We start from the raw sequence: 24,513 nt of genomic DNA, 5'->3' as shown, positions 1-24,513 counted from the left end.
AAAGCCCTAATTTCAACACACTATCCAATGTGACAACCTTGATACTTACATCCTTATTTTCAGTGGCCCATTTTAATTACTTTGGCACTTACAGACACTTATTAGTGAACTGTTTATTAGAAGCAGCTGTTATAATTGGTTACTATCTCTCCTGAGTGTCTACGCTCAACACAAAATGTTATTCCTATGTGATACAGCGATTTTATTACAGAGTACAGAAAAACTTATTCTGTGTATTCCAGTGGTACTTCTCTCGTCTCTAACCTTGCTTCTCAATAAGAAGTTAATAAAGCTACTCTGCTTTATGAACCAAATCTCTATCTTAACACGATGCCCACAAGCTCTAGAAACCCTTCAGATTTGCTATCCAACTCATGTACAGAAGCGTTTATCCAAATTCAGGAAGCGGGGTTCAAGAAATCTGCCTCTCCCCTGGGGCTCCTCTCCCCCTGAGCTCCTCTCTCCTCTCCCTACCCCATTCTGAACCCTCAGGTCAGCTTCTACGGACTTAAAAAAAATTATTTTTATTTATTTGGCTGTGCTGCATCTTATTTGCAGCACATAGGATCTTTGCTCTTCATTACTGATATGGGATCCAGTTCCCCAATCAGGAATAAAACCTGAACCCCCTGCTTTGGGAGCACAGAGTCTTAGCCACCGGATCGCCAGGGAAGTTCCTCTATGGACTTCTGAAGGACGGCAAACCAGGTACCAGAGGCTGTGGAAGCATCAAGGATTTTCTTGAAGTTCCCAGATAGAAACCAGAATGTGTTTATACATGAAGAAAAGTTACTATTAGAATTCATAATAGTCGGATGAAGAGTTAAAGGGTTTCAGTAGCTGGTTTGGGATCTTAATGTCTCGTTATAACTACTTGTGTGGAAAAACTAATCTTGAATTGAACATACTTAAATTATAAACCAAGACTTATAATGTAATTTTTTTCTAAGTTGTAGCTCACTAGAACATTACAGTTCTTCAAGAACATGAATAATCTATTTTTTTAAATTCTGGTTTTTCTTTAAGGGATTGAGAATATGGAAAGTTTATTTTCATGAGAAAATGGCAGTGGGTTACATTTAAATTGAAGATGTCCACTAGGAGGAAGACTACAATTTCCTTTCATCTCATTGCTTACCACGTTAACTAGCTTTTGTTAGAAATCTAATATGATCCCAAAAGTTTTTTTTATGGCTGCTAGAAACACAGCAACGGGCAAGACAGGGAGTCCTGGTCTAATAGAGTTTATGTTTTAGGAGGCAGGAAGTAGGGAGCAAGGAGAGGAATGAATACAGTAAATGAACAAGAGAATTCAGATACGGATATACGGCATGAAGTACACATAATGATGATGAGATATTGTGGGGTGGGAGGGCCACTCAGGGAGGCTGTTCGGAAGTGACGTGTGAGCTGATCATATGTGAACGAAGGATGGATGAATAAATATATGAATGAGCAAAGCAGTAGTGCAGAACTTTCCAGGCTTAGAGATTAACTGGAACCCAGGACCCAGGATAAGAGGGAAGTGGCACATTTAATGACCTGAGAAGAGTCCACTGTCCCTGGTGCTGGGTGAATGGGTGGAAATGGGAGCAGGCAAGAGCTATGCAGGCAGCGACGATCCTCGTGGCCTGTTGGATGCAGGTCAGAAGTTTCTTATTTCCAGTAGGAAGTCACTGAAGGACTTTAGCAGATTTAGTCTTTAACAGCACTATTCTGGCTGCTGAGAAAAAAACAGATTATAAAGAAAGGGGCCAGGGTAAAGTCGTGGGTAATAAACGTTTCATCATGAAAAAAACCTGAACGAACTTTTTGGCCAACCCAATAACTTGGATGTTACTATAAAAAAGAGATGAGCATGAAAAAGGTAAAGATTGACAGAAGAGGATACAACTGAGATATCTTCTGGAAGCAGAGAGATACAATGCATTTAAATCCCCAGATATGGTTAATACTATACATGTTTTTGAAGGGGAATATTCATACCAATAGAGCTTTAAAAAATGCAAAAATTGAGAATATCATTTCAGAAGTTGACTTTCACTCAGCTTTGATTTCTGTATCAGAGGAGTGAGGGCATATTCTGGGATGAGGTGGGGCTGAGAGGGGAGCTCTGGGATGGCAGTAGAATTTCTCTGTTTCCAGGCCACGAAAGCACTTGCACATGCTGTCTTCTGAAATGCACCTGGTTGTTGATACATGGCATGTAAATGTTTCTATTTGGCAGTAACATCCCCCCTTAGAACTAACATTCACCTTGACACCTAAAACATAGTGCCTGAAACCAAACTCCTCTTCATTCCTGTCAGAACACAGAGCCCATGTTCTTGGAAGATGCTCCCAAAAGGGACTCTACCAGAAAGATGGTTCTAGACTCACATGACTCACAACCCGAAAGAAAAGGCTACTTTACTTGGATAACTGCTGGCCCTCTTATATACCTTTTGGGAATAGTATATGATGTAAAAAACAGAATAATCTCTTTGCTCAGAAACTTAAAGCTCAGTTAGGCGATAGACAATTACACATAAGACACTGTTGGCAGAGCAAGCAGCTGAAACTCAGGCACAACTTCCTGGGACTTACAGGTGTGTATGGAAATGCAGAAACCAATTCGGTGAGGGCCGCTCATTGAAAAGATCTACGAAAGGAAGCAGGATGTCAAAAGCTATAAAGATTAAAGAGATGCCTACGAACAAGATCAGTACAGGAATAAATGTTATCTATACTCAATAAAAACTACAAAAATAAAACTGTGGAAGTGGGTGAACAATTCTGTGAATATACTGAAAGCCACTGAATTATACACTTTCAATGGGTGAAATATATGGCATGTGAATTCTATCTCAACAAGGCTATTCTTTTTTTTTTTTTTTCATGTCTGCAGGGGAACACACTATGTGCCGTGAAAGAGGAGGGAAAAGCACCGTTGATGGGTTCTGAGGTGTCCTTTGCAGATAGAGATGGGGCCATGGACCTAGGACAAGTAATGTATCTGTTTGGGGTCTCAGATTTCTCATGTGCAATGCAGAGGCAATCCTAATAAGACTGATGGTTCCAGAGAGTGTTTTAAGGACTGCATGGACCCACATAGATCAAGTGCTTATGGTAGTCCTTAGCAGTATTATTTCATTAAATAGTGTTTCTGTGTTTAAAAAAAATATGCCTATTCCCAAGAGAAATAAAAACAAAAATAAGCAAATGGGAACTGATCAAACTTACAAGCTTCTGTAGAGCAAAGGAAACCAAAACAAAAGAAAAAAAAAAAACCTACAGACATGAAAATATCTGCAAATAATGTAACAGAGAAGGGCTTAATTTCCAAAATATACAAACAGATTCCACAACTCAGTATCAAAAAAATAAAATAAAATAAAACAATCCAACTGAAAAAATGGGCAGAAGATTTGAAGACATTTCTCCAAAGAAGACATACAGATGGCGAGAGGTACATGAAAAGATGCTCATCATTGCTAATCACTAGCAAACAAATCAAAACTACAAAGAGTACCACCTCATACCAGGCAAGAGGGCCATCATTTAAAAGTCTACAAATAAGAAATCTTGGAGAAGGTGTGAAGAAAAGGGAATCCTCTTAACTGTGGATGGGAGTGTAAACTGGTATAGCCATTATGGAAAACAGTATAGAGGTTCCACAAAAGCCTAAAACTAAAAAATAGAGTTGCCATATGACCAAGCAATCTTACTGCTGGATATACCCAGATAAAACTTCGACTGGAAAAGATACATGCATCCTATGGTCCTTGACTGAGAGATGAATGCGTAAAGAAGATATGGTGTATATATAACACAATGGAATATTACTCAGCCATAAAAAAGAATGAAATAATGACATTTGCAGATTTGCAGCATCATGGATGGATCTAGAAACTATCATACTAAGCAAAGTAAGTCAAAAAGAGGAAGACAAATATCATGTGATATCACTTACATGCAGAATCTACAATACTATACAAATGAACATAGGTATGATACAGAAACAGCCTCAGAGACACAGAACAGATGTGCTGTTGCCAAGGGGAAGTGGGGCTGGGGAAGGGAAGGATTAGGTGTTTGTGGTTAGGAGATGCAGTTAGTATATACAGGAAGAATAAATAACAAGGTCCGACTGTATAATACCACAAACGATAGTCCACATCCTGTGATAAACCATAAGGGAAAAGAAAATGAAAAAGAATATATATGTATAGCCAAGTCATTATGCTGTATAGCAGAAACTGCAAATCAACTATACTTCAAGAAAATTTTTTATAAATCCTTATTCCAAATTTCAAATGCACATCCACAAGGTCAAACCAGACACACACTTAGTTGTTTTTTTTTTTTCCCAAATAGGTATCTATCTGTTCATCTATCCATCCATCCATCCATCTGTCTCTCTACAGTTCCTACGGTTGTAACAAATCAATACAAGCAATAAAGACACAAACACCTAGAAAGTACTTAAGATGAGGAGAAAAAAAACTCACATTTGAACAATAAAACAAAACACAATTAATACAGTGTCTAGAGATATTGCAGACTAGCATAAAAGCCTTTCTGGGATAATACAGTGAGAGGTGTGGTAACGGGCATGATAGAGCTGATTATATAAAAAGGGTGGGGCTGAAAAAATGGTCACTGCCCCTGCTATTGATTTAAGAAAACCTTCAGCAGAGAAAAGCAGGCTCAGTTCCCCTATGAGCATTAGGAAGCACTGGACTCAGAGAAGAACCCAGTGGGAGTCTGTAGTGTGTGATAGCAGGAACTACCTTACCCTCAGACTTTGCCCCTTGTTTGTCCCCCAGACCCTGTGCTTCAAGCTTTTTGAACGTGACTGATTATCTTAACAACTCTGCAAGGCATATATTCTTATTATTTTTCCAAAGATTCTTCACTTGCAGCCCTGGGATATTACCCTATTTGTCCCTTCAATTCCAAAAATGGGACTCTTCCTCCTACACTCCATATTTGTTAAAGTTCTTTAGAGCTATCATTAAACATTCATAAAAACATTTTTTTTCTCAGACGCTGATGTTTCCCTACTTTGGGAAATCAAATGAAGTCTTGTAAAAGTCAAGGATAGTTTATGTTTTTGAGGCTGTAATACAAGATTCCAAACCGGTATTTTCTGGTAAAGTCTGGATTTGCTTCACAATTTTTCCTAGTAACAGAAGCCATGTTGCAAACATGATAATGTCACTGTAGCCTCATTCAGAATATTACTCACTCTTTCTGCAGCTTTGCAGCTTCAGCACTTGGGAAAGTTTGAATTTCCCAGTAGTGTGACCAGGATACTATTTTTGTTTCTTTAGCATCCACTTACTTTCAATTGAGTGAGTTTACAATTGAGCTGAATTTTGAAGGCTTGTTAAAAAAAAGAGAGCTAGATTTTATTATTAGAAGATTTTTAAGAAAAAAATGTGATATTTAAGGAAAATGTGTTCTTAGAAAGTAAACATAAAATATATTATTTCTTCTGCAATTCAATACTTTGATCAATATTCAAATTTTCTTCCATTTTAAAGACCAGTATCAACTTAATCCCTCAAAGCACATACCTGTGAAAAGCATAGTATTAATATTTTCATTTATACTGATAGACTGGATTATCAAATTATTTGATAATCACTAGTTACGAATTTTCTTCATGATGGATTACAAGTTCATGCAAAATTCAATAATAATAATGCCAAAAATATAAGGTCATCAAAAAAATTTGGATTCAAGAAATGGGGGTGGGGAGCTCAAACTAGACTTTCATCTTCTCCTAGATATAACGTGATTAGGAGGTTAGGCAGGAGAGGAGGGAGTCAACTTGCCTTAGGAGTAAAAAATTTCAAAGTAATCAAAAAGCAAAAATAAAAACATGGCCAGAGAGAAATTTACTAATTCCTATCACCGTTCCATCAAACTGCTATAGAAAGTTCTATCTCAGGAAAAGAAAAATACCAATGGGCCCCGGGAGGGTCAGATGGGAGAGAAGGAAACCCTCCCCTTAAAAAGCTGCAAGCTTTTTATATCAGAGGGGCCAGAGCTGTTCCACTTTCTTTGCCCCAAAAGCCCCCTTCTTTCACGGCCGCACTTCCCTCAGGTGTGGCCTGAAACACCACTTCTATTTCCTTCCATCCTACTGAACTCCCCAGCCTTGTAAGTCTTATTATTCATCATCTCTCACCAAGGTTTCCAGTGATCCCGCTCTTGCCAAAATGGAGGACTAATCTCCCACTGATCCTAAATCCTCCCATTTGAAACCTTTTTTCCTCTTTGGCCTCAGAAATTTTAACTGTGCTTTTAGTTAGCTGCTTCTAACGACCCTTCTCATTCCACAGGGCACAAGGTCTTAAACACAGATGTTTTGGAGGCAGACAGACTTGAGTTTGAACTGTTCCAGCTGCCACGGTCTAGCTCTGAAGGTTGAGACAGGTGACTGATTTTCTCTTAGGCCCATTCTTTCCATTTGTAAAACAGCAATGCTCAATGTGCCCACCTCATCTGGTTGTTATAAGGAATGAATAAAGCAAAACATGTAAATCTCTTTTTGCACAGTTCGGTGCCTTAAAGGCAAGTCCCTGTGACATCAGTTATGTGTATTCTGGAATCAGGTTCTCTCTGCAACCTGTACCAAAGAACTACTTTATAGCGTTAACATTTGTCTACATAGCTAACGTTTAAGTCACTAGCTTAAATGTGCTACAGGAACTCCGAATTCCTAATGCCCCAAACTGCATGTGTCCCTCTCTATCTATTAAAACTTTCAGTCTTTTCTATTTAAGTCAAATGACTTAATAGAAAAGGCTCTCTATCTTTTTGGTGATAGAGTAAATCCCATTAATTCATGACTTGTGTGGCAGTGTACATAACGGCTAAAGGCTGCATGCATGCTGTCTTGTCCAACTCTGTGACCCCATGGATTATAGCCCATCACATTCCTCTGTCCATGGAAGTTTCTAGGCAAGAATACTGGAGTGGGTAGCCAGTTCCTTCTCCAGGGGATCTTTCCGACCCAGGGACTGAATCCACATCTCTTGCGTCTCCTGCATTGGCAGGCGAATTATTTTACCACTGAGCCACCTGGGAAGCCCAGGGTTAAAGGCTGCTTGTGTTCCATTTCCAGTTCTTTCATGTATCACTACATGACCTAGAACAAGTAACTTAAAACTCTTCCTGCCTCAGTCTCCTCAGTTGTAAAATAGGAAGAGTATTAGTATCAAATATCAACCTCATTTAATGCTCAGGAGGTACTATATTAATGTTTATTGATACATTAAATAAGATGAAATTTACAATGTGACTTTTGTACTGATTTAAATACAAAACTGAAACAGTAACACTTTCATAGAGCAAACAAGTTTTTCTTATTGTTTTTGGGGGGTAGTTTTGCCAGCAACAGCAGCATGCTGCTGCTGAGTCACTTCAGTCATGTCCGACTCTGCATAGAGGGTCTTAGTTCCCTGACCAGGGATCAAACTCATGCCCCTCTCTTTGGGAGTGCGGAGTCTTAACCCCTGGACCACCAGAGAAGTCCAAAACAGAGTGTGTGTGTTCGTTCAATTCTTTCCTTTGAATTTCCATTGCCACTGCCACTATCCAAGCTCATGACGCGTCATAACCAGATGATGGCAAAACTGCCTACCCTGCTTCTCAAAACTGATCTCCTGAATTCCATTTTCTCCTGCCTTAATCCATTTTACATCTAATCTCTAATTGCCAGATTAATCCTTTAATGTTGTGCCCTTTTGGACTACTCCATCTGTGTCTCCCATCAGTTCTTAGATAATATGCAACCACCTTACCTGTTGCTGGCTTTTCTAGCAGGCCTTTCCTAAGTGGGACTCCCAGGGTCGCTATAGCCTTCGGGTCTTTATTCCTGGTCTTTCTTTGCCTAGAATGTGCCACATCCTGTTTCTTCACATCTCATCCATCTTTTAAACAACCGAGTCTGATTCTACTCGCTCCAGGGAGACTTTTCAAATTGGGGCCCCCACCCAGAGCTAACATACAGCTTGGTTCTTACCATAAGGGTCATTTTCAGACTGTTATTTACACGCTTCATGTATGTATATCTTGCCTGGTATTTCTGCTGCACCATCTCAACACTGTCATAGGGTAGGTGAGGTGGAAGCGGGTGAGTTCACAGATGATTGACGATGCTGATGGGGGATGTTCAAATTTTTGTTTTAATTTCACCACTGGATGGCTGGATGGGTATTCATAATCATGAATGTGGTGATATTTTGGCCACATTAATGAGCATACCTAAACTAGAAGTGAATAGTTTAATAAGCGGAACTCAAATGTGTATTCATGGCTGTGTGTGTAGAATGCTCTTTATTCATGTTCACCAAGTCAATGTCTACATAAAGGAAAGATACGGTTAAATACCTGAAAATTTTCTGTACAAAAATATAAGCTCTACATACTCAATACTATTGAAGTAGGAGTGTTTACAAGCTCTACAGAGGAAAGAAATGGGGGACGGGGCTGGTTATACTTTCCTTCTGGTGGTTTATGTCCAAAAACAACACTGAGAAGTTCTGGAAATGTGAAATGCTATGAGAAAGACCAAAATAAAAGCCTGGTCTGTGCTTTCAGGCCTACATGAGTTCCTTTGTCTGAGTATCTTAATAACCCTCCTGGGGATCTTCCCAACCCAGAGATGGAACCCAGGTCTCCCACACTGCAGACAGATTCTTTACCAGCTGAGCCACAAGGTAAGCCCAAGAAATACTGGAGGGGGTAGTCTATCCCTTCTCCAGTGGATCTTCCCGACCCAGGAATCTTAACTGGCGTTTCCTGTACTGCAGGCGGCTTCTTTACCAACTGAGCTACCAGGGAACCCCTTTAGTAACCCAGGGGGGAAGAAAAGAAAACCAGAAGGAAACAGAAGCAGAAGTTTCTTCTTCAGGAAGGAAACATGAATGTTTGTAAATGGTTTCAAGGCAATGACACTTTAAATGATAGCAAAAATTTAATTAGTGGAATTTCTTCAACAAATAATTTTATAGTAAAGAAAACAGGTTAATACTACGGGTTAAGTAATAATAATAACAACAACAGCAACACAGCAGTAGCAGCATCAACAACCAGAATGAAATAATGAAAGTGTTAGTCAGACACACTAAGTCATGCTCGACTCTTTCCAACCCCATGGACTGCAGCCCGCCAGGCTCCTCTGTCCATGCAACTCTCCAGGGAAGAATACTGGAGTGTGGGTTGCCACTCCTTTCTCCAGAGGATCTTCCTGACTCAGGGATATAACCTGGGTCTCCAGCATTGCAGGCAGATTCTTCACTGATAGAGCTAGCCTAATCCCTCAATAAACAGAAATCAGAAACCTACCCACACTTAATGATTAGTATTTGAATTTTAACAAGATGCCTACATCAAACTTCAGGAAACACTTTCCTAATCCATTTACATCTGCACTAATATAAGATCATAAATGTTATACTGAATAGTAATATCTGTGCTTCTCAAGCTCCCGGCCTCAAAGCAAGGTTCAATTTTGATTTTTGTACTTAAATTTTTAAATTTCTTTTTCTTAAATAACAAAAGCAAAAATAACAAAGGATACTCTGCTTAACAAGCTATTGACCAAAACAGATTTAATGAAAAATCTGTTCTGAGTAATGAACATTTTACAACTGCCATCTGACCCTGCTTCAATCCACAAAAACATGCCTATCAGATACATGTTTCCAGATCCTACACACACAATGACCTTCTTGAGCTGACAGTCTCAACACAGCAATGCAAGCTGCCAGGAGAGAAACCAGACCCTGGAGTAGCCACAAGGAACCAGTATTGAAGAGGTCACAGCAAGCATCTGGCTTCTGTCATGTACAGCCAATGATCCTGAGACTCAAAGATGCAGATACTCACAGCTAAAATAAAATAAACTGCAGTTTAAAGCAGAATTTACTGGCAGGAAGATCTGAGCACGATCCCACCCAGGAAACAAAATGACATGGCAACATGACCTCTCAAAACATCACAGAATGAATGAGAAAACTGTACACATCACTGACAGTGAACTTTTGCTAAATTCCAGAGGACAGTCCTCTGAATTTTAAGGTGATTTCCTGGGCCCTTCTTAAGGAGAAGGCCTATGCAAGCTAAAACTCCTAGACATCAAGCGGCTACCAATAATTCAAATCAAATTTTCAGATATGTGGCATCATCTGAATTCAGAGAGTATTTTTATACACATTTTTTTCTAGACTAATTAGCTTTTCAGCTTCAGAAAAATGTGCTTAAGCTGTGTGTGTGTGTGTGTGTGTGTGTGTGTGTGTGTGTGTGTGTTTGCACATGCGTACTCAGTCGCATCCGATTCTTTGCGACTCCCTGGACTGTAGCCTGACACAGTCCTCTGTCCATGGAAATTTCCAGGCAAGAATATTGAACTGGGTTGCCATTTCCTACTCCAGAGGATCTTCCGGATCCAGAGATCGAACCCACGTCTCTTGCATTGGCAGGCAGATTCTTTACCACCACGCCACTTGGGAAACTCCCATGCTTAGGCCATGCAAACAAACAAAAACAAATAATCAGGGGGGAAAAAAAACTCAAACATTTTGCCCCAGTTAAGTTTATTAATCACAGTAAATGCAGTTCTATCTTATCGCATGTTTTCTATGAGGAAACTTCTGTTCTTTTTTTAGATTTGGAGAACTGCTTTTCCTGACAGAACCCCCAGAACTGAGAACCCTGAACTGCAAACCTGTCCTTTGTCCTAGCTGTTTACCAGCCTTATCAGGGCACACATGGGTTGGCAATGTGATTCTAAGATAAAAATTTCAAAGATATAATTAGATGTTTTTCCGAGAAATAGCACCCAGTGCCATGAAAATGTGTTTGCTCTCTTCTCCTTCAAGCTTGAAGATAATGGTCTCACGATTTCTCGTCCTTCTTTCAGATGAACGAGAAACATTAACTCGGCACTGAAGGAAAAGCACATACTTTAAAAGTAAACAATAAGGAAAACTCAGACTGGATCTCAAAGCTTCCCTGACACTTCAATAAACAGTTTCCTGTAGCAACTCACTTCTCAAAGCTTATAACAACATAAATATAACGAAAATAATGTTATGCCCCTGAATTTAACTATAAATGGTAAGTGATAGAAAGATATAGTCTACTTACTGAAAAGTAAGTAGAGAAGAAAGTATTGGTTGCTCAGTCATGTCCGACTCTGTGTGACCCCATGGACTGTAGCCTGCCAGGCCCCTTCGCCATGGGATTCTCCAGGCAAGAATACTGGAGTGGGTTGCCAAGACCTTCTCCAGGGGATCTTCCTGACCCAGGGATCAAACCCGAGTCTCCTGGGCTGCAGGCAGATTCTTTACCGTCTGAGCCACCAAGGAGGCCAGGGAAGTCCAAGTTAGTGATGCATAAGCTTTGTCACAGTACCTTTCAGACTCATTAGCTCAATTCTGAACAAAGGAGATAAAAGAGGAGAGCTAGAAAATTACAAATGCCTATTTTCTAAGCTGCAGTAGAATACTCTTTAGCCCAGTGAAAGAAGTGCTGAGAAAAAAATCTCAAGTTTTCTACTGAACTCCATCTTTCAGTTCAGTTAGGTATGCTCGGTCATGTCCGACTCCTTGTGACCCCACGGACTATAGGTAACCCACCAGGCTCCTCTGTCCATGGAATTTTCTAGTCAAGAATATCAGACTGGGTTGCCATTTCCTACTCCAAGGAGATCTTCCAGACCCAGGGATCAAACTCACATCTTCTGAATCTCCTACGCTGGCAGGCAGATTCAAATTCCATCTTTGCTAGAGACCAAAAACCAGTTTTGGGAGGAAAAGAAAAATCGTCTACTGCCACCTGCTGGTAATTTATAGTCAGTGGTTCTCAAAGATGCTTGAATGGCATAAATTCCAGGTTAAAGCAGAATCTTTTGCCTTGTAAAGCAAGACTATTAGATACAATATATATTTCTAGATCTGATATTTCTAGAAGCAGAGACAGACTCACATTCTCCTCCTGCTGACTGACTCCCTCACTGACACACTGTCCTGAGAGGAAGTCAGAGGCCATGACATTTCCATTCTGCCCTTTCGCACAAAAGTCATTCAACTTAGGCCAGAAGTAAAGACTAAAACCAAACGGTCTTGGAGACCTGCCTGCAAAAGATTCACAACTCAAACTCTTGAGGCCATCTAGAGAAATTTTATTCTTTTAGCCAAAGAACCACAGGTCAAACTGTATTTTTTTAAGACTTCTCTGCTGCTGCTGCTGCTGCTGCTGCTAAGTCGCTTCAGTCGTGTCCGACTCTGTGCGACCCCATGGACTGCAGCCTACAAGGCTTCTCCGTCCATGGGATTCTCCAGGCAAGAACACTGGAGTGGGTTGCCATTTCCTTCTCCATTAAGACTTCTCTACAAGAATATGAACCTTAAGTTGATAGAAGATCCAAATGAGAGATCTAAGAAAGGACCTGGACCCCTCTACCCCCCTGCAACTGGCAAGATTCTATAACTACAGATATAAACATGATTTTAAAATCCATAAAAGAAAAGGCAGGCCCAAGTTCCTACAGTCAGTTCCATTTCTATTTTTGGAGAATCTAAGGAATTTTCAAAGGCTTAGCTAAAAGGTGTTAAGGGAGAAAATTATTCTCTTTATTTTAGAGAGTATATTTAAAAATCAAAGTAGATGGGTAAAACATTTTGAGGAAAGAGAACTTTCTATCAAAAACCTATCAACAATCCTCCTGCCAAAAATAAACTACGGACATTATTTTTTAGTTATTCCATGTCACAAGTCAAACAGTGCGGGGTTTTCATGCCACACTGTTTTATCTCTTCTAAAAATATGGTGAAAAACATGGATTTGACTAACCACTTTCTCCAAAATTAACGTTAAGTGCAATGTGAATCAGAAGGCAACATCCCAAGATATAAATCCTGAGTCTTCTTTTTCACATCCCTAGACATGAGCAAATTTGTCTGCTAGGACACTGAAGACTTGTCTGTAATTCTATGGTTCTATAATTAAGACTTGTACAAACTCTGCTGCCAAAAAATCACCAGAGTGGGTGGTGAATACAGCCAAGTAAACGCTAATTATGGAAGGCGGGTTTTCTAAGATCTTAAATACAAGAAGCAAAGGCAAGATCAGACAGCTAAGATAGTTACCAAGGCAATATAAATAGCCTCGTCAAACTCAATGGAAGCCCCTCTTTGGTAACAGCTGTTACCTCTCATAGTTCATAGGTACTTTAAAAGCACAATCTGGGATCTTCTACTTAGAATTCAGCAGTTAATTGTCCCCTAGAAAAAGAGTGTTATGAAATTTGCTCATGTCATTTTCACTCCTGGGAGTAAAAAGGCAAGAGAAGGCCAGTGTTCCAAATAATTTTCCATTTTATGTTTAAGCCCCTCTTCTAATAATATTTTCAAAAGTTCTGCCTGGAATTCAGTAGAATGCTATTAGCATCTTAAAATGCATGCAAAATCTAAGCATACAGCACAATAAATTTACATAAATCGAATCATGCATACACTAGCAAAGAATCAGGAAATGGCATTTTCTGCACTCTAGAAGTGCACCCACCATCCAAAACAGAGGAAATTTTATAAAATAGCATTCCAAGTTCTCTCAATAATAACACTATATAGTGTATTCTTACAATCTAGAACTGCAATTACAGCCTTCAAGTAGAAGGGATCATGTTTACTTATACTTACGTCTATGCCCATCTCACTGCTAATCAAGAAGCTGCAGGAACTTTTCATTTGAGCTCAGCCCAAATGTCACCTCCTCTAGGAAGACTTTCTTAACCTTCACAGAAAACTTAAGTCCTCACGTATCTTCACACACAGTCTGTTTACACTTATCACACTGCATCAGAGTTATCTGTACACACATCTACTGTTTTAGACTGTGAGTACCTTATGGACAGAAAAGGCATTTAATTTCATCTCGATCTGCCTTCTGGGCTTTAAAAACTATACGGCTTAAAATGCATGCTAATGAATGACTCAGTGTTTTTCACGTTATTTCTTCTGCCATAGACAGCTTTTCAAAAAAGAAAGTTCTACCAAATTGTGTTCTATAATACTAAATAAAGCAAAATATATTATCCAGATGTCTTAAAATGTGTATCATTTTAATGACCTCCATATAAAGGATCTGTAACACAGCATATTTTATTCAGATTAAACTAAAATGTGCTAATTTTAATATAAACATTATATATACATTTACAATATATTTACATGTATAAATTGCCAACATGATGCTTCTTAATAAGCAGCAGCAATTTTCTTTGTAAGCGGTGATATTAACGTAATTATCTGTAGAAGAGATAAAGGAGCTCAAAACTGTTACATTGTTTAGACCTGATACTCTCATTTGCTCTTACGGGTCTCCTTCCTCCTCCTTCTCCACTATAAAACTAAGCAAGCTTATTTCAACTAGGGTGAGATTAAATTTTACTTATATACTCAGCTCAAGGATCACAGAAGAATAAATGAACATTGCATGAAAGTGGGAAATCCCACGCTCTCCTACCTGTGTACCTAAGCTGGCTGCCAGCATGTGAGTCAGAAGTTTAGCTGCAAACATGGAATACCGGGCACAGAAGATATGGGAAAGAACAGCCAGGCAGAGACCTGTAGGAACAAAAAAGCCCACGTGTGGTTTTACAATCCATGAACAAAAAGGAGCAGGCTTAAATATTTAGAGAAGGTAAGCACCGTATCTTTGTGCTTACAATACAAGGTCGCGTAGCACAATATCTCTGGGGACATTCATGTTTCAATTTCAACCCACTCCACTTGACCAGACATATAAAATCCTCACACTTCTCAATTAAGCCCAAAGGGGAACTTTACATTTCAAATATCAACTTGTTTACATCCCTACTAAAAACAAAGCACAAATTAAGCTGATTAATAATTTCATTAAACTTTTGGTTTTCTGTTTCCATCAGACAAGTATTACTGCTTAAGAGAAGAATCAAATTCCAATCTAAATTTTCTAAGAATGGGTGCCTTGGCTAAATAGATATATTTGTGGAGGTGAATAGGTGAATTTTTCAGGCATAAAATTGGGATTGATGCTACCAGAACTCAGGTTTGGTAATTACCCCTTTCATCTACTAAGAATAGTTAGGCAATTACACAAGTGGTGATTATGAATTTTAAAAGCAACCTTACACTCCTAGGTGCCAAAACCAGGAACAAAATGTGTTCTTTCCCACCAAGATGGCTTTTAACCTAAATATCTATGTTTCTAAGTGGTGTGAAAAACATTATTCTTATTTTTTTTGAATCTACTTGAACTTCACCTACCTACACTACTTCAAGGGGATAATTAGAATCTCAGGAATAACCCATAAATTTTTTATCTTGCAATTTGTATAAATTTAATATTAGTTTAAGATTTTGTATGTGGACCATTTTTAAAGTCTTTATTGAATTTGTTACAATATTGATTCTGTTTTGGATTTTTGGCCACGGATACAGGATCTTAGCTCACCAACTAGGGTGAACCAACACCCCCCTGCATTGGAAGAAGTCTAAACCACTGGACTGCCAGGGAAGTCCCCACTATTAGGTTTTAAATGCATACATATTTTAAAAGATTTCCTGACTTTAAAAAATTTAAATGTGCTGCATAAAGCAACATATTTGCTTTATCACTTAAGCCTTTTACTCTACTCTCATCTTCTGTAGGGTTATTTTGTCTAGGAAGTATTGACGCATAACAACTGGCTTGTGTATGTTGCTCTGCCCTGTATTTTGCACGCATTATGTCATTCATCAATGCCCCCCTGGCAAACGGGAGAAGCTACATTTATTTTGTTTCCTCATTATCTTTTCTGAAGCGATGGAACATACACCACATGTTGGCATAAGTTAACTGGGCAGCTGCAAAATGCCTACGTGGGGTCTGTGACTACTCGTCAGCACAGAAATGCCTCTCAGAAGTCCTTTAGGGAAAAGCTCTCAGTATGTTTAAGTTTGCAAAAGGTAGACAAAGTTTCACACAGGAAGTGAGGCTCTGCATTAGTCAAGGCTTTCGGCCTAGAAATTTGGCCAAGAGATCTGGAGTAATCCATTTTTTTGGAAGGCTGCCATGAGGCGTTCTGAGACAGGTGTGCAGGTCCTGAGGGTGCCTCCCAAATCCACCCACAAAGGTATACAGTACGCCCAGAAACTGCATCTTTGCTTAGACAGCTTATAAACTATTGAAGCTGTTGCTCCAAACTCACTAATGTACATTTTGCATTTCTATGAGGATCAGAGCCACCTTAAACTCAAAGTTCAAGTTGAGTGTGTAAGAGAGAGAGAGAGAGAGTGTGTGTGTGTGTGTGTGTATGTCTGTGTGTGTAATACACTGACTTAAAAGCAGGGCCTTGCAAGTTTCATTTCATGTAGGCTGCTTTTCTGCGAGCTTACCGTGGTGGATGGTAACGATATGAGGCGAGGGGATTTGTGATGGGCAAAGGAAAAATACTCCTGAATCAACTGTTTTTGCTAGTTCCCAAAAAGAGCTTATTTACAGCCTTTCCCCCTAACTTGGTAATTCTCCATTACACTCCCATTTTGTGATATAAATTTAGTACCCTTAAACTTGACCAGATCAAGAATATTTAATTAAGTCTACTAAGCTTTAATTAAAAATGCTAGCATGACGCCTGTGGCAGTCCAGGACTCAAAGCCAGGGGCAGGAAAATGGGCTGGATTTTGATAGCCTGTAACTATGTATGATGTTATCTAAGCGCTTGTTTTATTTAGGAAAAAAGGACGCAGCGAAAAAAGCCTCAAGCAGCCTGGCCTCAGCTGACCCTGGGAGAGTTACTGAATACCTTAGATGTAAAGAATTAAATACTTTGGTTACCGAGTTCCTAAAGACTAAGTATTTACCTTTTATTTTCTCATCTGATATTGAAGAGCTATATTTAGCATACAAAATTTAAGTATACAAGCCAGATTTTTTTAAACTAACAATTATTTTTTGGTTTAAATTTCCTTAATATATAAATTACATAGTACAAAAATTATAATTCTAAAAGGAATTCTAAAAAATAAAGCATAACAATTCCAGGTATTACCTCAAAGTAATCTCTAAATAGTTTCTTAGAGATTGATTCCTTGGCAACTAGGCAGAAAAACAAACATGTAACTAATTGAATAATCTTCATTTACTTTTTTTCCCTAGTACTATGTAGGTTACAGACTTCAGTGGAAAAAAAATTTATCAGTTTACTAACACAAATGACTTTTCTATATGATTAGACAGTAAGAGGGAAGATAAATTACCCTTAACAAAATAGTAACATTGATAATCTTTGATTTAGATAAGAAAAACTCTAAAGAACAGCTAGATTCTTTTGTTAGTACCAAAGAGGACCAAAGCTCTTGTTATCTGTCTATATAATATTTGAATGTCCGTATGTGCATAAATACGTGCAATGCTTATATATGAACATACATATCTAGCAAACAACTCTTGTTTGGTATCCCTTAAGAATGAGATATACTTTCAAAATAACTAAAGCTTATACTCCAGAAGTCAAACATTACATTTTCCCCATGAAAATTGCTTTAAAATATTTATAAATTTTATATTGTTTTCTTATGTATCTCTGTCTCCTCTATGCGTGTGTGCTCAGTCACTTCAGTTGTGTCTGATTCTTTGTGAAAAGAAAGAACCAGGCTCCTGTGTCCAGGGGATTCTTCAGGCAAGAATGCCAGAGTGGGCTGCCATGCCCGCCTCCAGGGGATCTTTCTGACTCAGGGATCAAACCCATGTCTCCTGCACTGGCAAGCGGGTTCTTTATCACCAACGCCACCTCTATAGATAAACATAAGAAAAACCAAATGACCGCTAAATTATTAAATCAGATACTCACCTGTTACCTTAGGATTTTTCTATTCCTCCACCTAATGCTGGCTGTAACTATCACCTTTTTAACATTTCTGTTGCTCATCTCTACTAATTCCCAAATTCCTTCAACCCTCCCTTCCACACAATGCCCCTGGATTACAGCTACTAAGCTAAGGATAGGAAAACAAAACTGTCAATCCGGAAAAGTCTACTAGGTTGAACAAAAGTCCATATGCAACATTTGACAGGACACAAGTTCTGTGTATTAGAAGGAAGGATTTACTCCAGGGGGAGAGGTTACCAGGAGACCAGCCTTCGGGTAACATGTGAAGTTCACTAGAATAGCCACACAGGGCCACGTAGATTTTAACTAATTAGAATTAATAGAATGAAACATTCAGGTCCCAACTGTTCTAGTCACATTTCAAGGGCTCGATAACCAGATGTGGTCAGTAGCCACCACCCTGAAGAGGGCACAACACTTCCATCATCGGAGAAACACTGACTGGAGACGGTGTGTCAGACTGTAAAGGGACTGTCTATAAAAGGTCACATAACACAGTTCTGGTCAGAGATGTGAGGGGAAACACTCTGGGTGGTTTTCAGCACAGTTTTCATGGCTCTTAAAACAGGATCCAAATAAGCGCTTTTCTCTTGGCAAGCCCAGACATAGCTGTGGGAAGTTCAGAGCTGCCACAGCCAGCTCAAGACCATGCAGAGGCGAGGTGGAGAAAGTAAAAGGAAAACCTTTGAGGAGAGCAAAACAGAGACATGAGGAGAGGCTGGGCCCCTGAGGATGCCACTGAGGTGCTGAACTAATCAATCCTGGAACTAAATCTGCTTATTTGGTATATTTGACTTGTCTTCGGTTATGTGCAGTGTGGGTCATGCTACACAACGCAGCTACGCGTACCTAGCAAGATAAATTCTACATTTTTCTGCCATGTCAGAGTTAGACGAAGCTCTCTGACTTCTCTATCACCTGCAGTTACCCCTTCAAACTACTTAATTTTTTTTAAACTCTTACACATCTTTCTCTATTCTTCTTGTGAATAACTACCTATTTGATAGAATGAAACTTTTGATATACTCTCCCCATAATGAAAATGGCTAACTTAGGACAATGATTACTGTGAATATGAACTTAATATTTTGGGGCGAATGTCACACAGAAATTTAGAAAATATCTCACCTTCAAAAATAATTTGAAAAGAATGGGTGGCATCTAATAAAGTTTTTTTTTTCTAGAAAAACTATCAAAATATCAGCTTATAAAATATAAAAGGCACAACTAGAATATTCTTACAGTATAATGAAAGTGTTAGTAGCTCAGCTGTGTCTGACTCTTTACAATCCCATGGACTGTAGCCTGCCAGGCTCCTCTGTCCATGTGATTCTACAAGCAAGAATACAGGAGTGGGTTGCCATTCCTTTCTCCAGGGCATCTTCCCAACCTGGGGTCAAACCCAGTTCTCCCACATTGCAGCAGATACTTTACTGTCTGAGCTACCCTGGAAGCCCTTACAGTTTAATAAACCTGAACAAAATAATAAGCATGCTTCAAAGAACTCTGGATTGTGCTGATTTCAGTTCAGTTCAGTTCAGTCGCTCAGTCATGTCCAACTCTTCGCGACCCCATGAACTGCAGCATGCCAGGCCTCCCTGTCCATCACCAGCTCCCGGAGTTCACCCAGACTCACGTCCATCGAGTCAGTGATGCCATCCAGCCATCTCATCCTCTGTCGTCCCCTTCTCCTCCTGCCCCCAATCCCTCCCAGCATCAGAGTCTTTTCCAATGAGTCAACTCTTCGCATGAGGCAGCCAAAGTACTGGAGTTTCAGCTTCAGCATCATTCCCTCCAAAGAAACCCCAGGGCTGACCTCCTTCAGAATGGACTGGTTGGATTTCCTTGCAGTCCAAGGGACTCTCAAGAGTCTTCTCCAACACCACAGTTCAAAAGCATCAATTCTTTGGCGCTCAGCCTTCTTCACAGTCCAACTCTCACATCCATACATGACCACAGGAAAAACCATAGCTTTAACCAGACGAAACTTTGTTGGCAAAGTAATGTCTCTGCTTTTGAATATGCTATCTAGGTTGGTCATAACTTTCCTTCCAAGGAGTAAGTGTCTTTTAATTTCATGGCTGCAGTCACCATCTGCAGTGATTTTGGAGCCCCCCAAAATAAAGCCTGACACTGTTTCCACTGTTTCCCCTTCTATTTCCCATGAAATGACGGGACCGGATGCCATGATCTTCGTTTTCTGAATGTTGAGCTTTAAGCCAACTTTTTCACTCTCCTCTTTCACTTTCATCAAGGGGCTTTTTAGTTCCTCTTCACTTTCTGTCATAAGGGTGGTGTCATCTGCATATCCGAGGTTATTGATATTTCTCCCGGGTGCTGATTTACTTATCCTGTATACCTAGGTATTTAGCGATTTACAGACAATTATTTCCTGTTATCTACTTTAAAAAATGACAATGTGTTGGGATTTATATACTTAGTAATCTATAGAGTAAATAAAACTATTAGTTATTTAAAAGGGATAGTTTTAGTTTGACTAATGTGTTAAAGGATTTCTCCACCACAGAGAACAAAAAGAAAAAAAAATGAAACAAATGTGAGATCTGCAGTCTAATCTCAGTTTAAAAGCACTTCAAAATAGCAGACTCTCCTACAAGTACATCAAACATGAATGAGTTCACATACTGGTATTAATGACGAAGTGGATTTTGGAATGTAGGGGTCTCATTAAGCCCATGAGGCCATACGAATTGTACCCAGAATCAAATCAGGATGATTTTAATCCGATGTCTACCTTTGACAGGCCAACGTCAACAGTGATGGGAAGCAGAGCAGGTTTCCTTGACATTATTCTCCAAATAGTAAGAAGCACGCTTAGGTTCCTTAGTAACTATAAGATTATGGCATTGTCACCTGAAGTTATAGGTGAGTCCCATAACGTTACACTTATGTGCACAGTCATTTACTTTTCTCTATAGTTTTTAGTTTCAATGGATAACTTCAGTTTAATTCCTTGCAATTTGATAAACTGGTTTACAGTTTTAAAAGTCACAGATATATATCCTAATCTTTCACCTTTCCAAATTGAGGATTACTCAACTTCTTGGCTTATATCCCCATTACACATACTTGGATCATTTCAACTGCTCTGCTCTAGTAGAGTAACCAGAACTGTAAACCAGAATTAGAATAGATACACTGTGACCTATCTTAATTTTTTTTTTTTTGTTAAACAATGGTTTAATTCCTATTTGACTGCATGTTGCCACATTTCAAGAAAAGAGTTAGAGTGCTCCCAAATTCAAAGGGATATTTGGTGTGTCCTGACTTAAATGAGAGCATGTGCATGTAAAATATGGAAAAATCTCTTGCCTTGTTTCTGGGGGCCCTCTGAGGAGCGCAATATCAGCCTCCCCAGAAACTGAAACGGAGCACAAAGCCAGAAGCTCCTCATGAACCACCAATCATGCAATCCACGTTACAAAACGTCATGAACAGAGGGGGAGAACACTGATGATTTCAAATGTGACTCCAAGTCAGAAATAATAAGGTAGAGACTAATATCTGGATGTTGGTTTTCAAATACATGAGCAAATCCATTTAGCCTTTTTAAGAGTGAGTTGCAAACATATATATTTATTAACAGTTCTCTCAGAAAATATCTTAAAGTCCTGCTAGTCTTCTAAAAAAATCAAGATAACATTCTCTCTTTAGTTTGTAAAATTCTTTGCTTTGATGTTGAGTAGAACAAGCAAGGGATTTTTGTGGGTCATATTAGCACTCAGAATTAGGTCTCTCTGTTTGAGATGATTATCTAGATTTTATTTCAGCATTGTGCCTTTTGGTTCTATTTCATCAGTCTATGAAATTTCTCTAAATAGATTGCATCAAAATAAAATAGGGTGTTGCCATCTGATTTTGGAAGCTAGAAGAATCTATTAAGCAAGAACCATCATTCTTATGGAAGATGTTATTAAGAATAATAAATTATTAACATCTGCTATTGAATCTAAGGTTTAGAATTAAGACACATTAAGGAAAATGTATAACTTTATAAAGTGAAACTACAGGGGAAATATTTGAACTAGGATGAAGAATATTAAATTCCAGTGGAAAGATTTTAACAACCAGGACAAAGAAGAATAATTAATTACATGCTTCTACCTCCACAAAATTTTCCGAATCAATAAAGTTTATTAGGGGATAGTTTGCACACTAAGCATTCAATGATAATCACATTTACATACCAAACATCATTAAAGCAGACTGTCTGAGCTAGTATATCTACCAGCCTGCTAACACAATTTAAAATCATGTATTTGGGGCGGGGAGACTGAGGTTTTGCCCCAGGTCTCACAACTAGCCAATGGCAGGACCAGGATTTGAATACAGGCACAGTCACCCTACACCCACTTCTCTGTGTAGCATATTGTTCATAAAAGCAGCTGTAGGGCTGTAAAAGCTGACTCAGGACACAGATTTGGTAAGGGTGGGGACAGAAATATAGTGTAAGGAATTCTCAGACTCCCAATCATAAAGTAAAAACAGCAAATGAGAATAATTCTATAGCTGTTCAAAGTTTACTTATAGGTAAATCGTTTGACAGACATTAACCCTACTCAAGTTCCTATTCTTGCCAGAAATGGGACCTAGATGTAGAAGGTGAAAGAAAATTTATCTTTTAACATAGTGGTTGAATATACTTAAAGCATCTAGACCGAAAAATACAAATCAATCCATGGGGTAGGTTTATTTTTTAATGAAAATACAAAATGCTTTATTTATATTATCTCATGCAATCCCGTTATCTATTGCAGAATCTGCCTCCTAAATCAACACTACCAACTTTAACTCTTTTTTACTATCTAACTTCTATCTCACATTGTACTGTATATACACTGCTGATGAGTTGGAGCTATATCTTGCTCTTGCTTATCCCCAGTACAAAGTTGGTCCTCCATAAATAATGGCTGTATGAATTAATGAATAGGATATGAGAGGGGACTTTCCTGGCCTAGTGGTTAAGACTATATGCTTCCAACGCAGAGGGCACAGGTTCAATCGCTGGTCAGAGAACTAAGATCCCACACAATACACAATGCAGCCAAAAAAAGAAAATTAACAACAAAAACCAAAAAAAAGACCATGAGAAAGTTTATTTTCTCATAGTGTTGATGAATTACAGTACATTTGCATCTATATAAGGACCCTGGGAAAACTTTTATTCTCATCAATATTTTTAAATTATTTGCTCAAAAATATTATAACTCACCTGAAATACATATAAATCCAGAAGAGAAAAAAGCTTCATTGTATGAAGACAAGTTGTCAGTCTGGGCGTAGACCGCGTACACAGACATGTATGAACAGGCACATTCCACGTAGTCTGAAGTGTCCTCAACCACTTTGCAAAACTGACTGTTGGACAACCAGCTAGGGCAAAATACACAATCGTCACCACTCCTCTTTCATCAATACTTAAGGCGTGGAGATAGCTTTTGAAGGAAAAATAATTTATTGATCCTAAGTGTTCTTTACTCAAGATGGAAGCGGACCACATGTTTAAAAAGAAACACTGAAAGGAACACCTTGTCCAAGACATGAAACCGCAGATCCCACAGACACCTTCAACAGCAGCCTAAATATTAACCAATCCTGCAAAAGCATTGCCAATATAGAAGAAGCTGGCCCTCTCAAACCAGCAGTACTAGCCCCCACCTCATCTGAAGCAAACAAACCCAAGGTATTCAACAGGAAGAACTCTTCCCTAGCATTCAAGAGTACCAAAAGGTCAACACAGCCAAAAATCTGCAGTGCTCACCCCTCCCCATTTACACAACTTCTGTATTTTGAACCACATAAATTACTTGCTTGTCTAAGTACTTCCTTCCCCACCTATTTGGATTTTGAGCCAGTTATATTACATACATGTTTTCTAGGCCTCTTTCAGGTGTTTCCTTCTATAAGTTTCCTTCTTAAGCACCAAAAGTTTGTCACGATTATAGCAAATACAGTGTCACATGCCACAACTTCTGAGCATCCCTCAGTGACTATTCAGGGACTACTCTGCTCAAGAGTAGTCACTTCTAGTTCCTCTTGATCCCCTTATTTTTCTAAGGACATGAAACTTCTTAATCCCAACAGCGGATTCAAGCTTGAAACATTCATTAGTAATTATACATTGAGGATTGTAGAGTATCTGTGTATTAGGTTTAAAGTCTTTGCTGAGATATTAGGAATTTCAAAGAAAAATTATTTTTCCAGAAACTAGCCAGAACTTTGGTGTTTGAAAAGGACAGTTGGTTACCCAACTAAGCTGTGGAACCTTTTCAGAATTTTAGTTTGTGTGGCTGAAAGTAACAGAATCTAGTGACTGATTTGAACTCCAAACTCTCTAGGCCAGCCATGCCTGACGTTACAACCTCGGCTGAGATCCCAGAGAGAGAACTGCTCAGAAACATAAGGCCAAGGAGAGTCAAAGGAAGAGTCACTGTCTTCTTCCTCTTCTTGTGCCTGCTTTAACCCCCAAATGTGCTCCAAGTCATATATGGATTAGAATTATGAATCCGTGCTGATCCCTCCAGACATAGAGCATCAGATCCAGAACCACAAGTCCAGAGGGAAGGGGTCAAAAGAAT

The 24,513-nt window shown here is 39.0% G+C and overlaps 1 protein-coding gene across 1 annotated transcript in view; it reads right to left on the bottom strand.

Annotated features, from left to right (window-relative positions):
• ADGRV1 (adhesion G protein-coupled receptor V1) overlaps window positions 1–24,513 on the bottom strand; it is a 542,954-nt gene that overhangs the window by 277,556 nt on the left and 240,885 nt on the right. The window contains exons 82-83 of the mRNA XM_061424381.1: window positions 23,148–23,308; window positions 14,527–14,627 (exon numbers count right to left, since the gene is read on the bottom strand). Coding sequence (XP_061280365.1) covers window positions 14,527–14,627; window positions 23,148–23,308 — 262 coding nt within the window. The remainder of the gene's footprint in view (window positions 1–14,526; window positions 14,628–23,147; window positions 23,309–24,513) is intronic.

Source organism: Bos javanicus, chromosome 7, assembly GCF_032452875.1.
Source record: "Bos javanicus breed banteng chromosome 7, ARS-OSU_banteng_1.0, whole genome shotgun sequence".
Lineage (NCBI taxonomy): Eukaryota > Metazoa > Chordata > Mammalia > Artiodactyla > Bovidae > Bos > Bos javanicus.
This window is presented reverse-complemented; position numbering and strand designations above follow the sequence as displayed.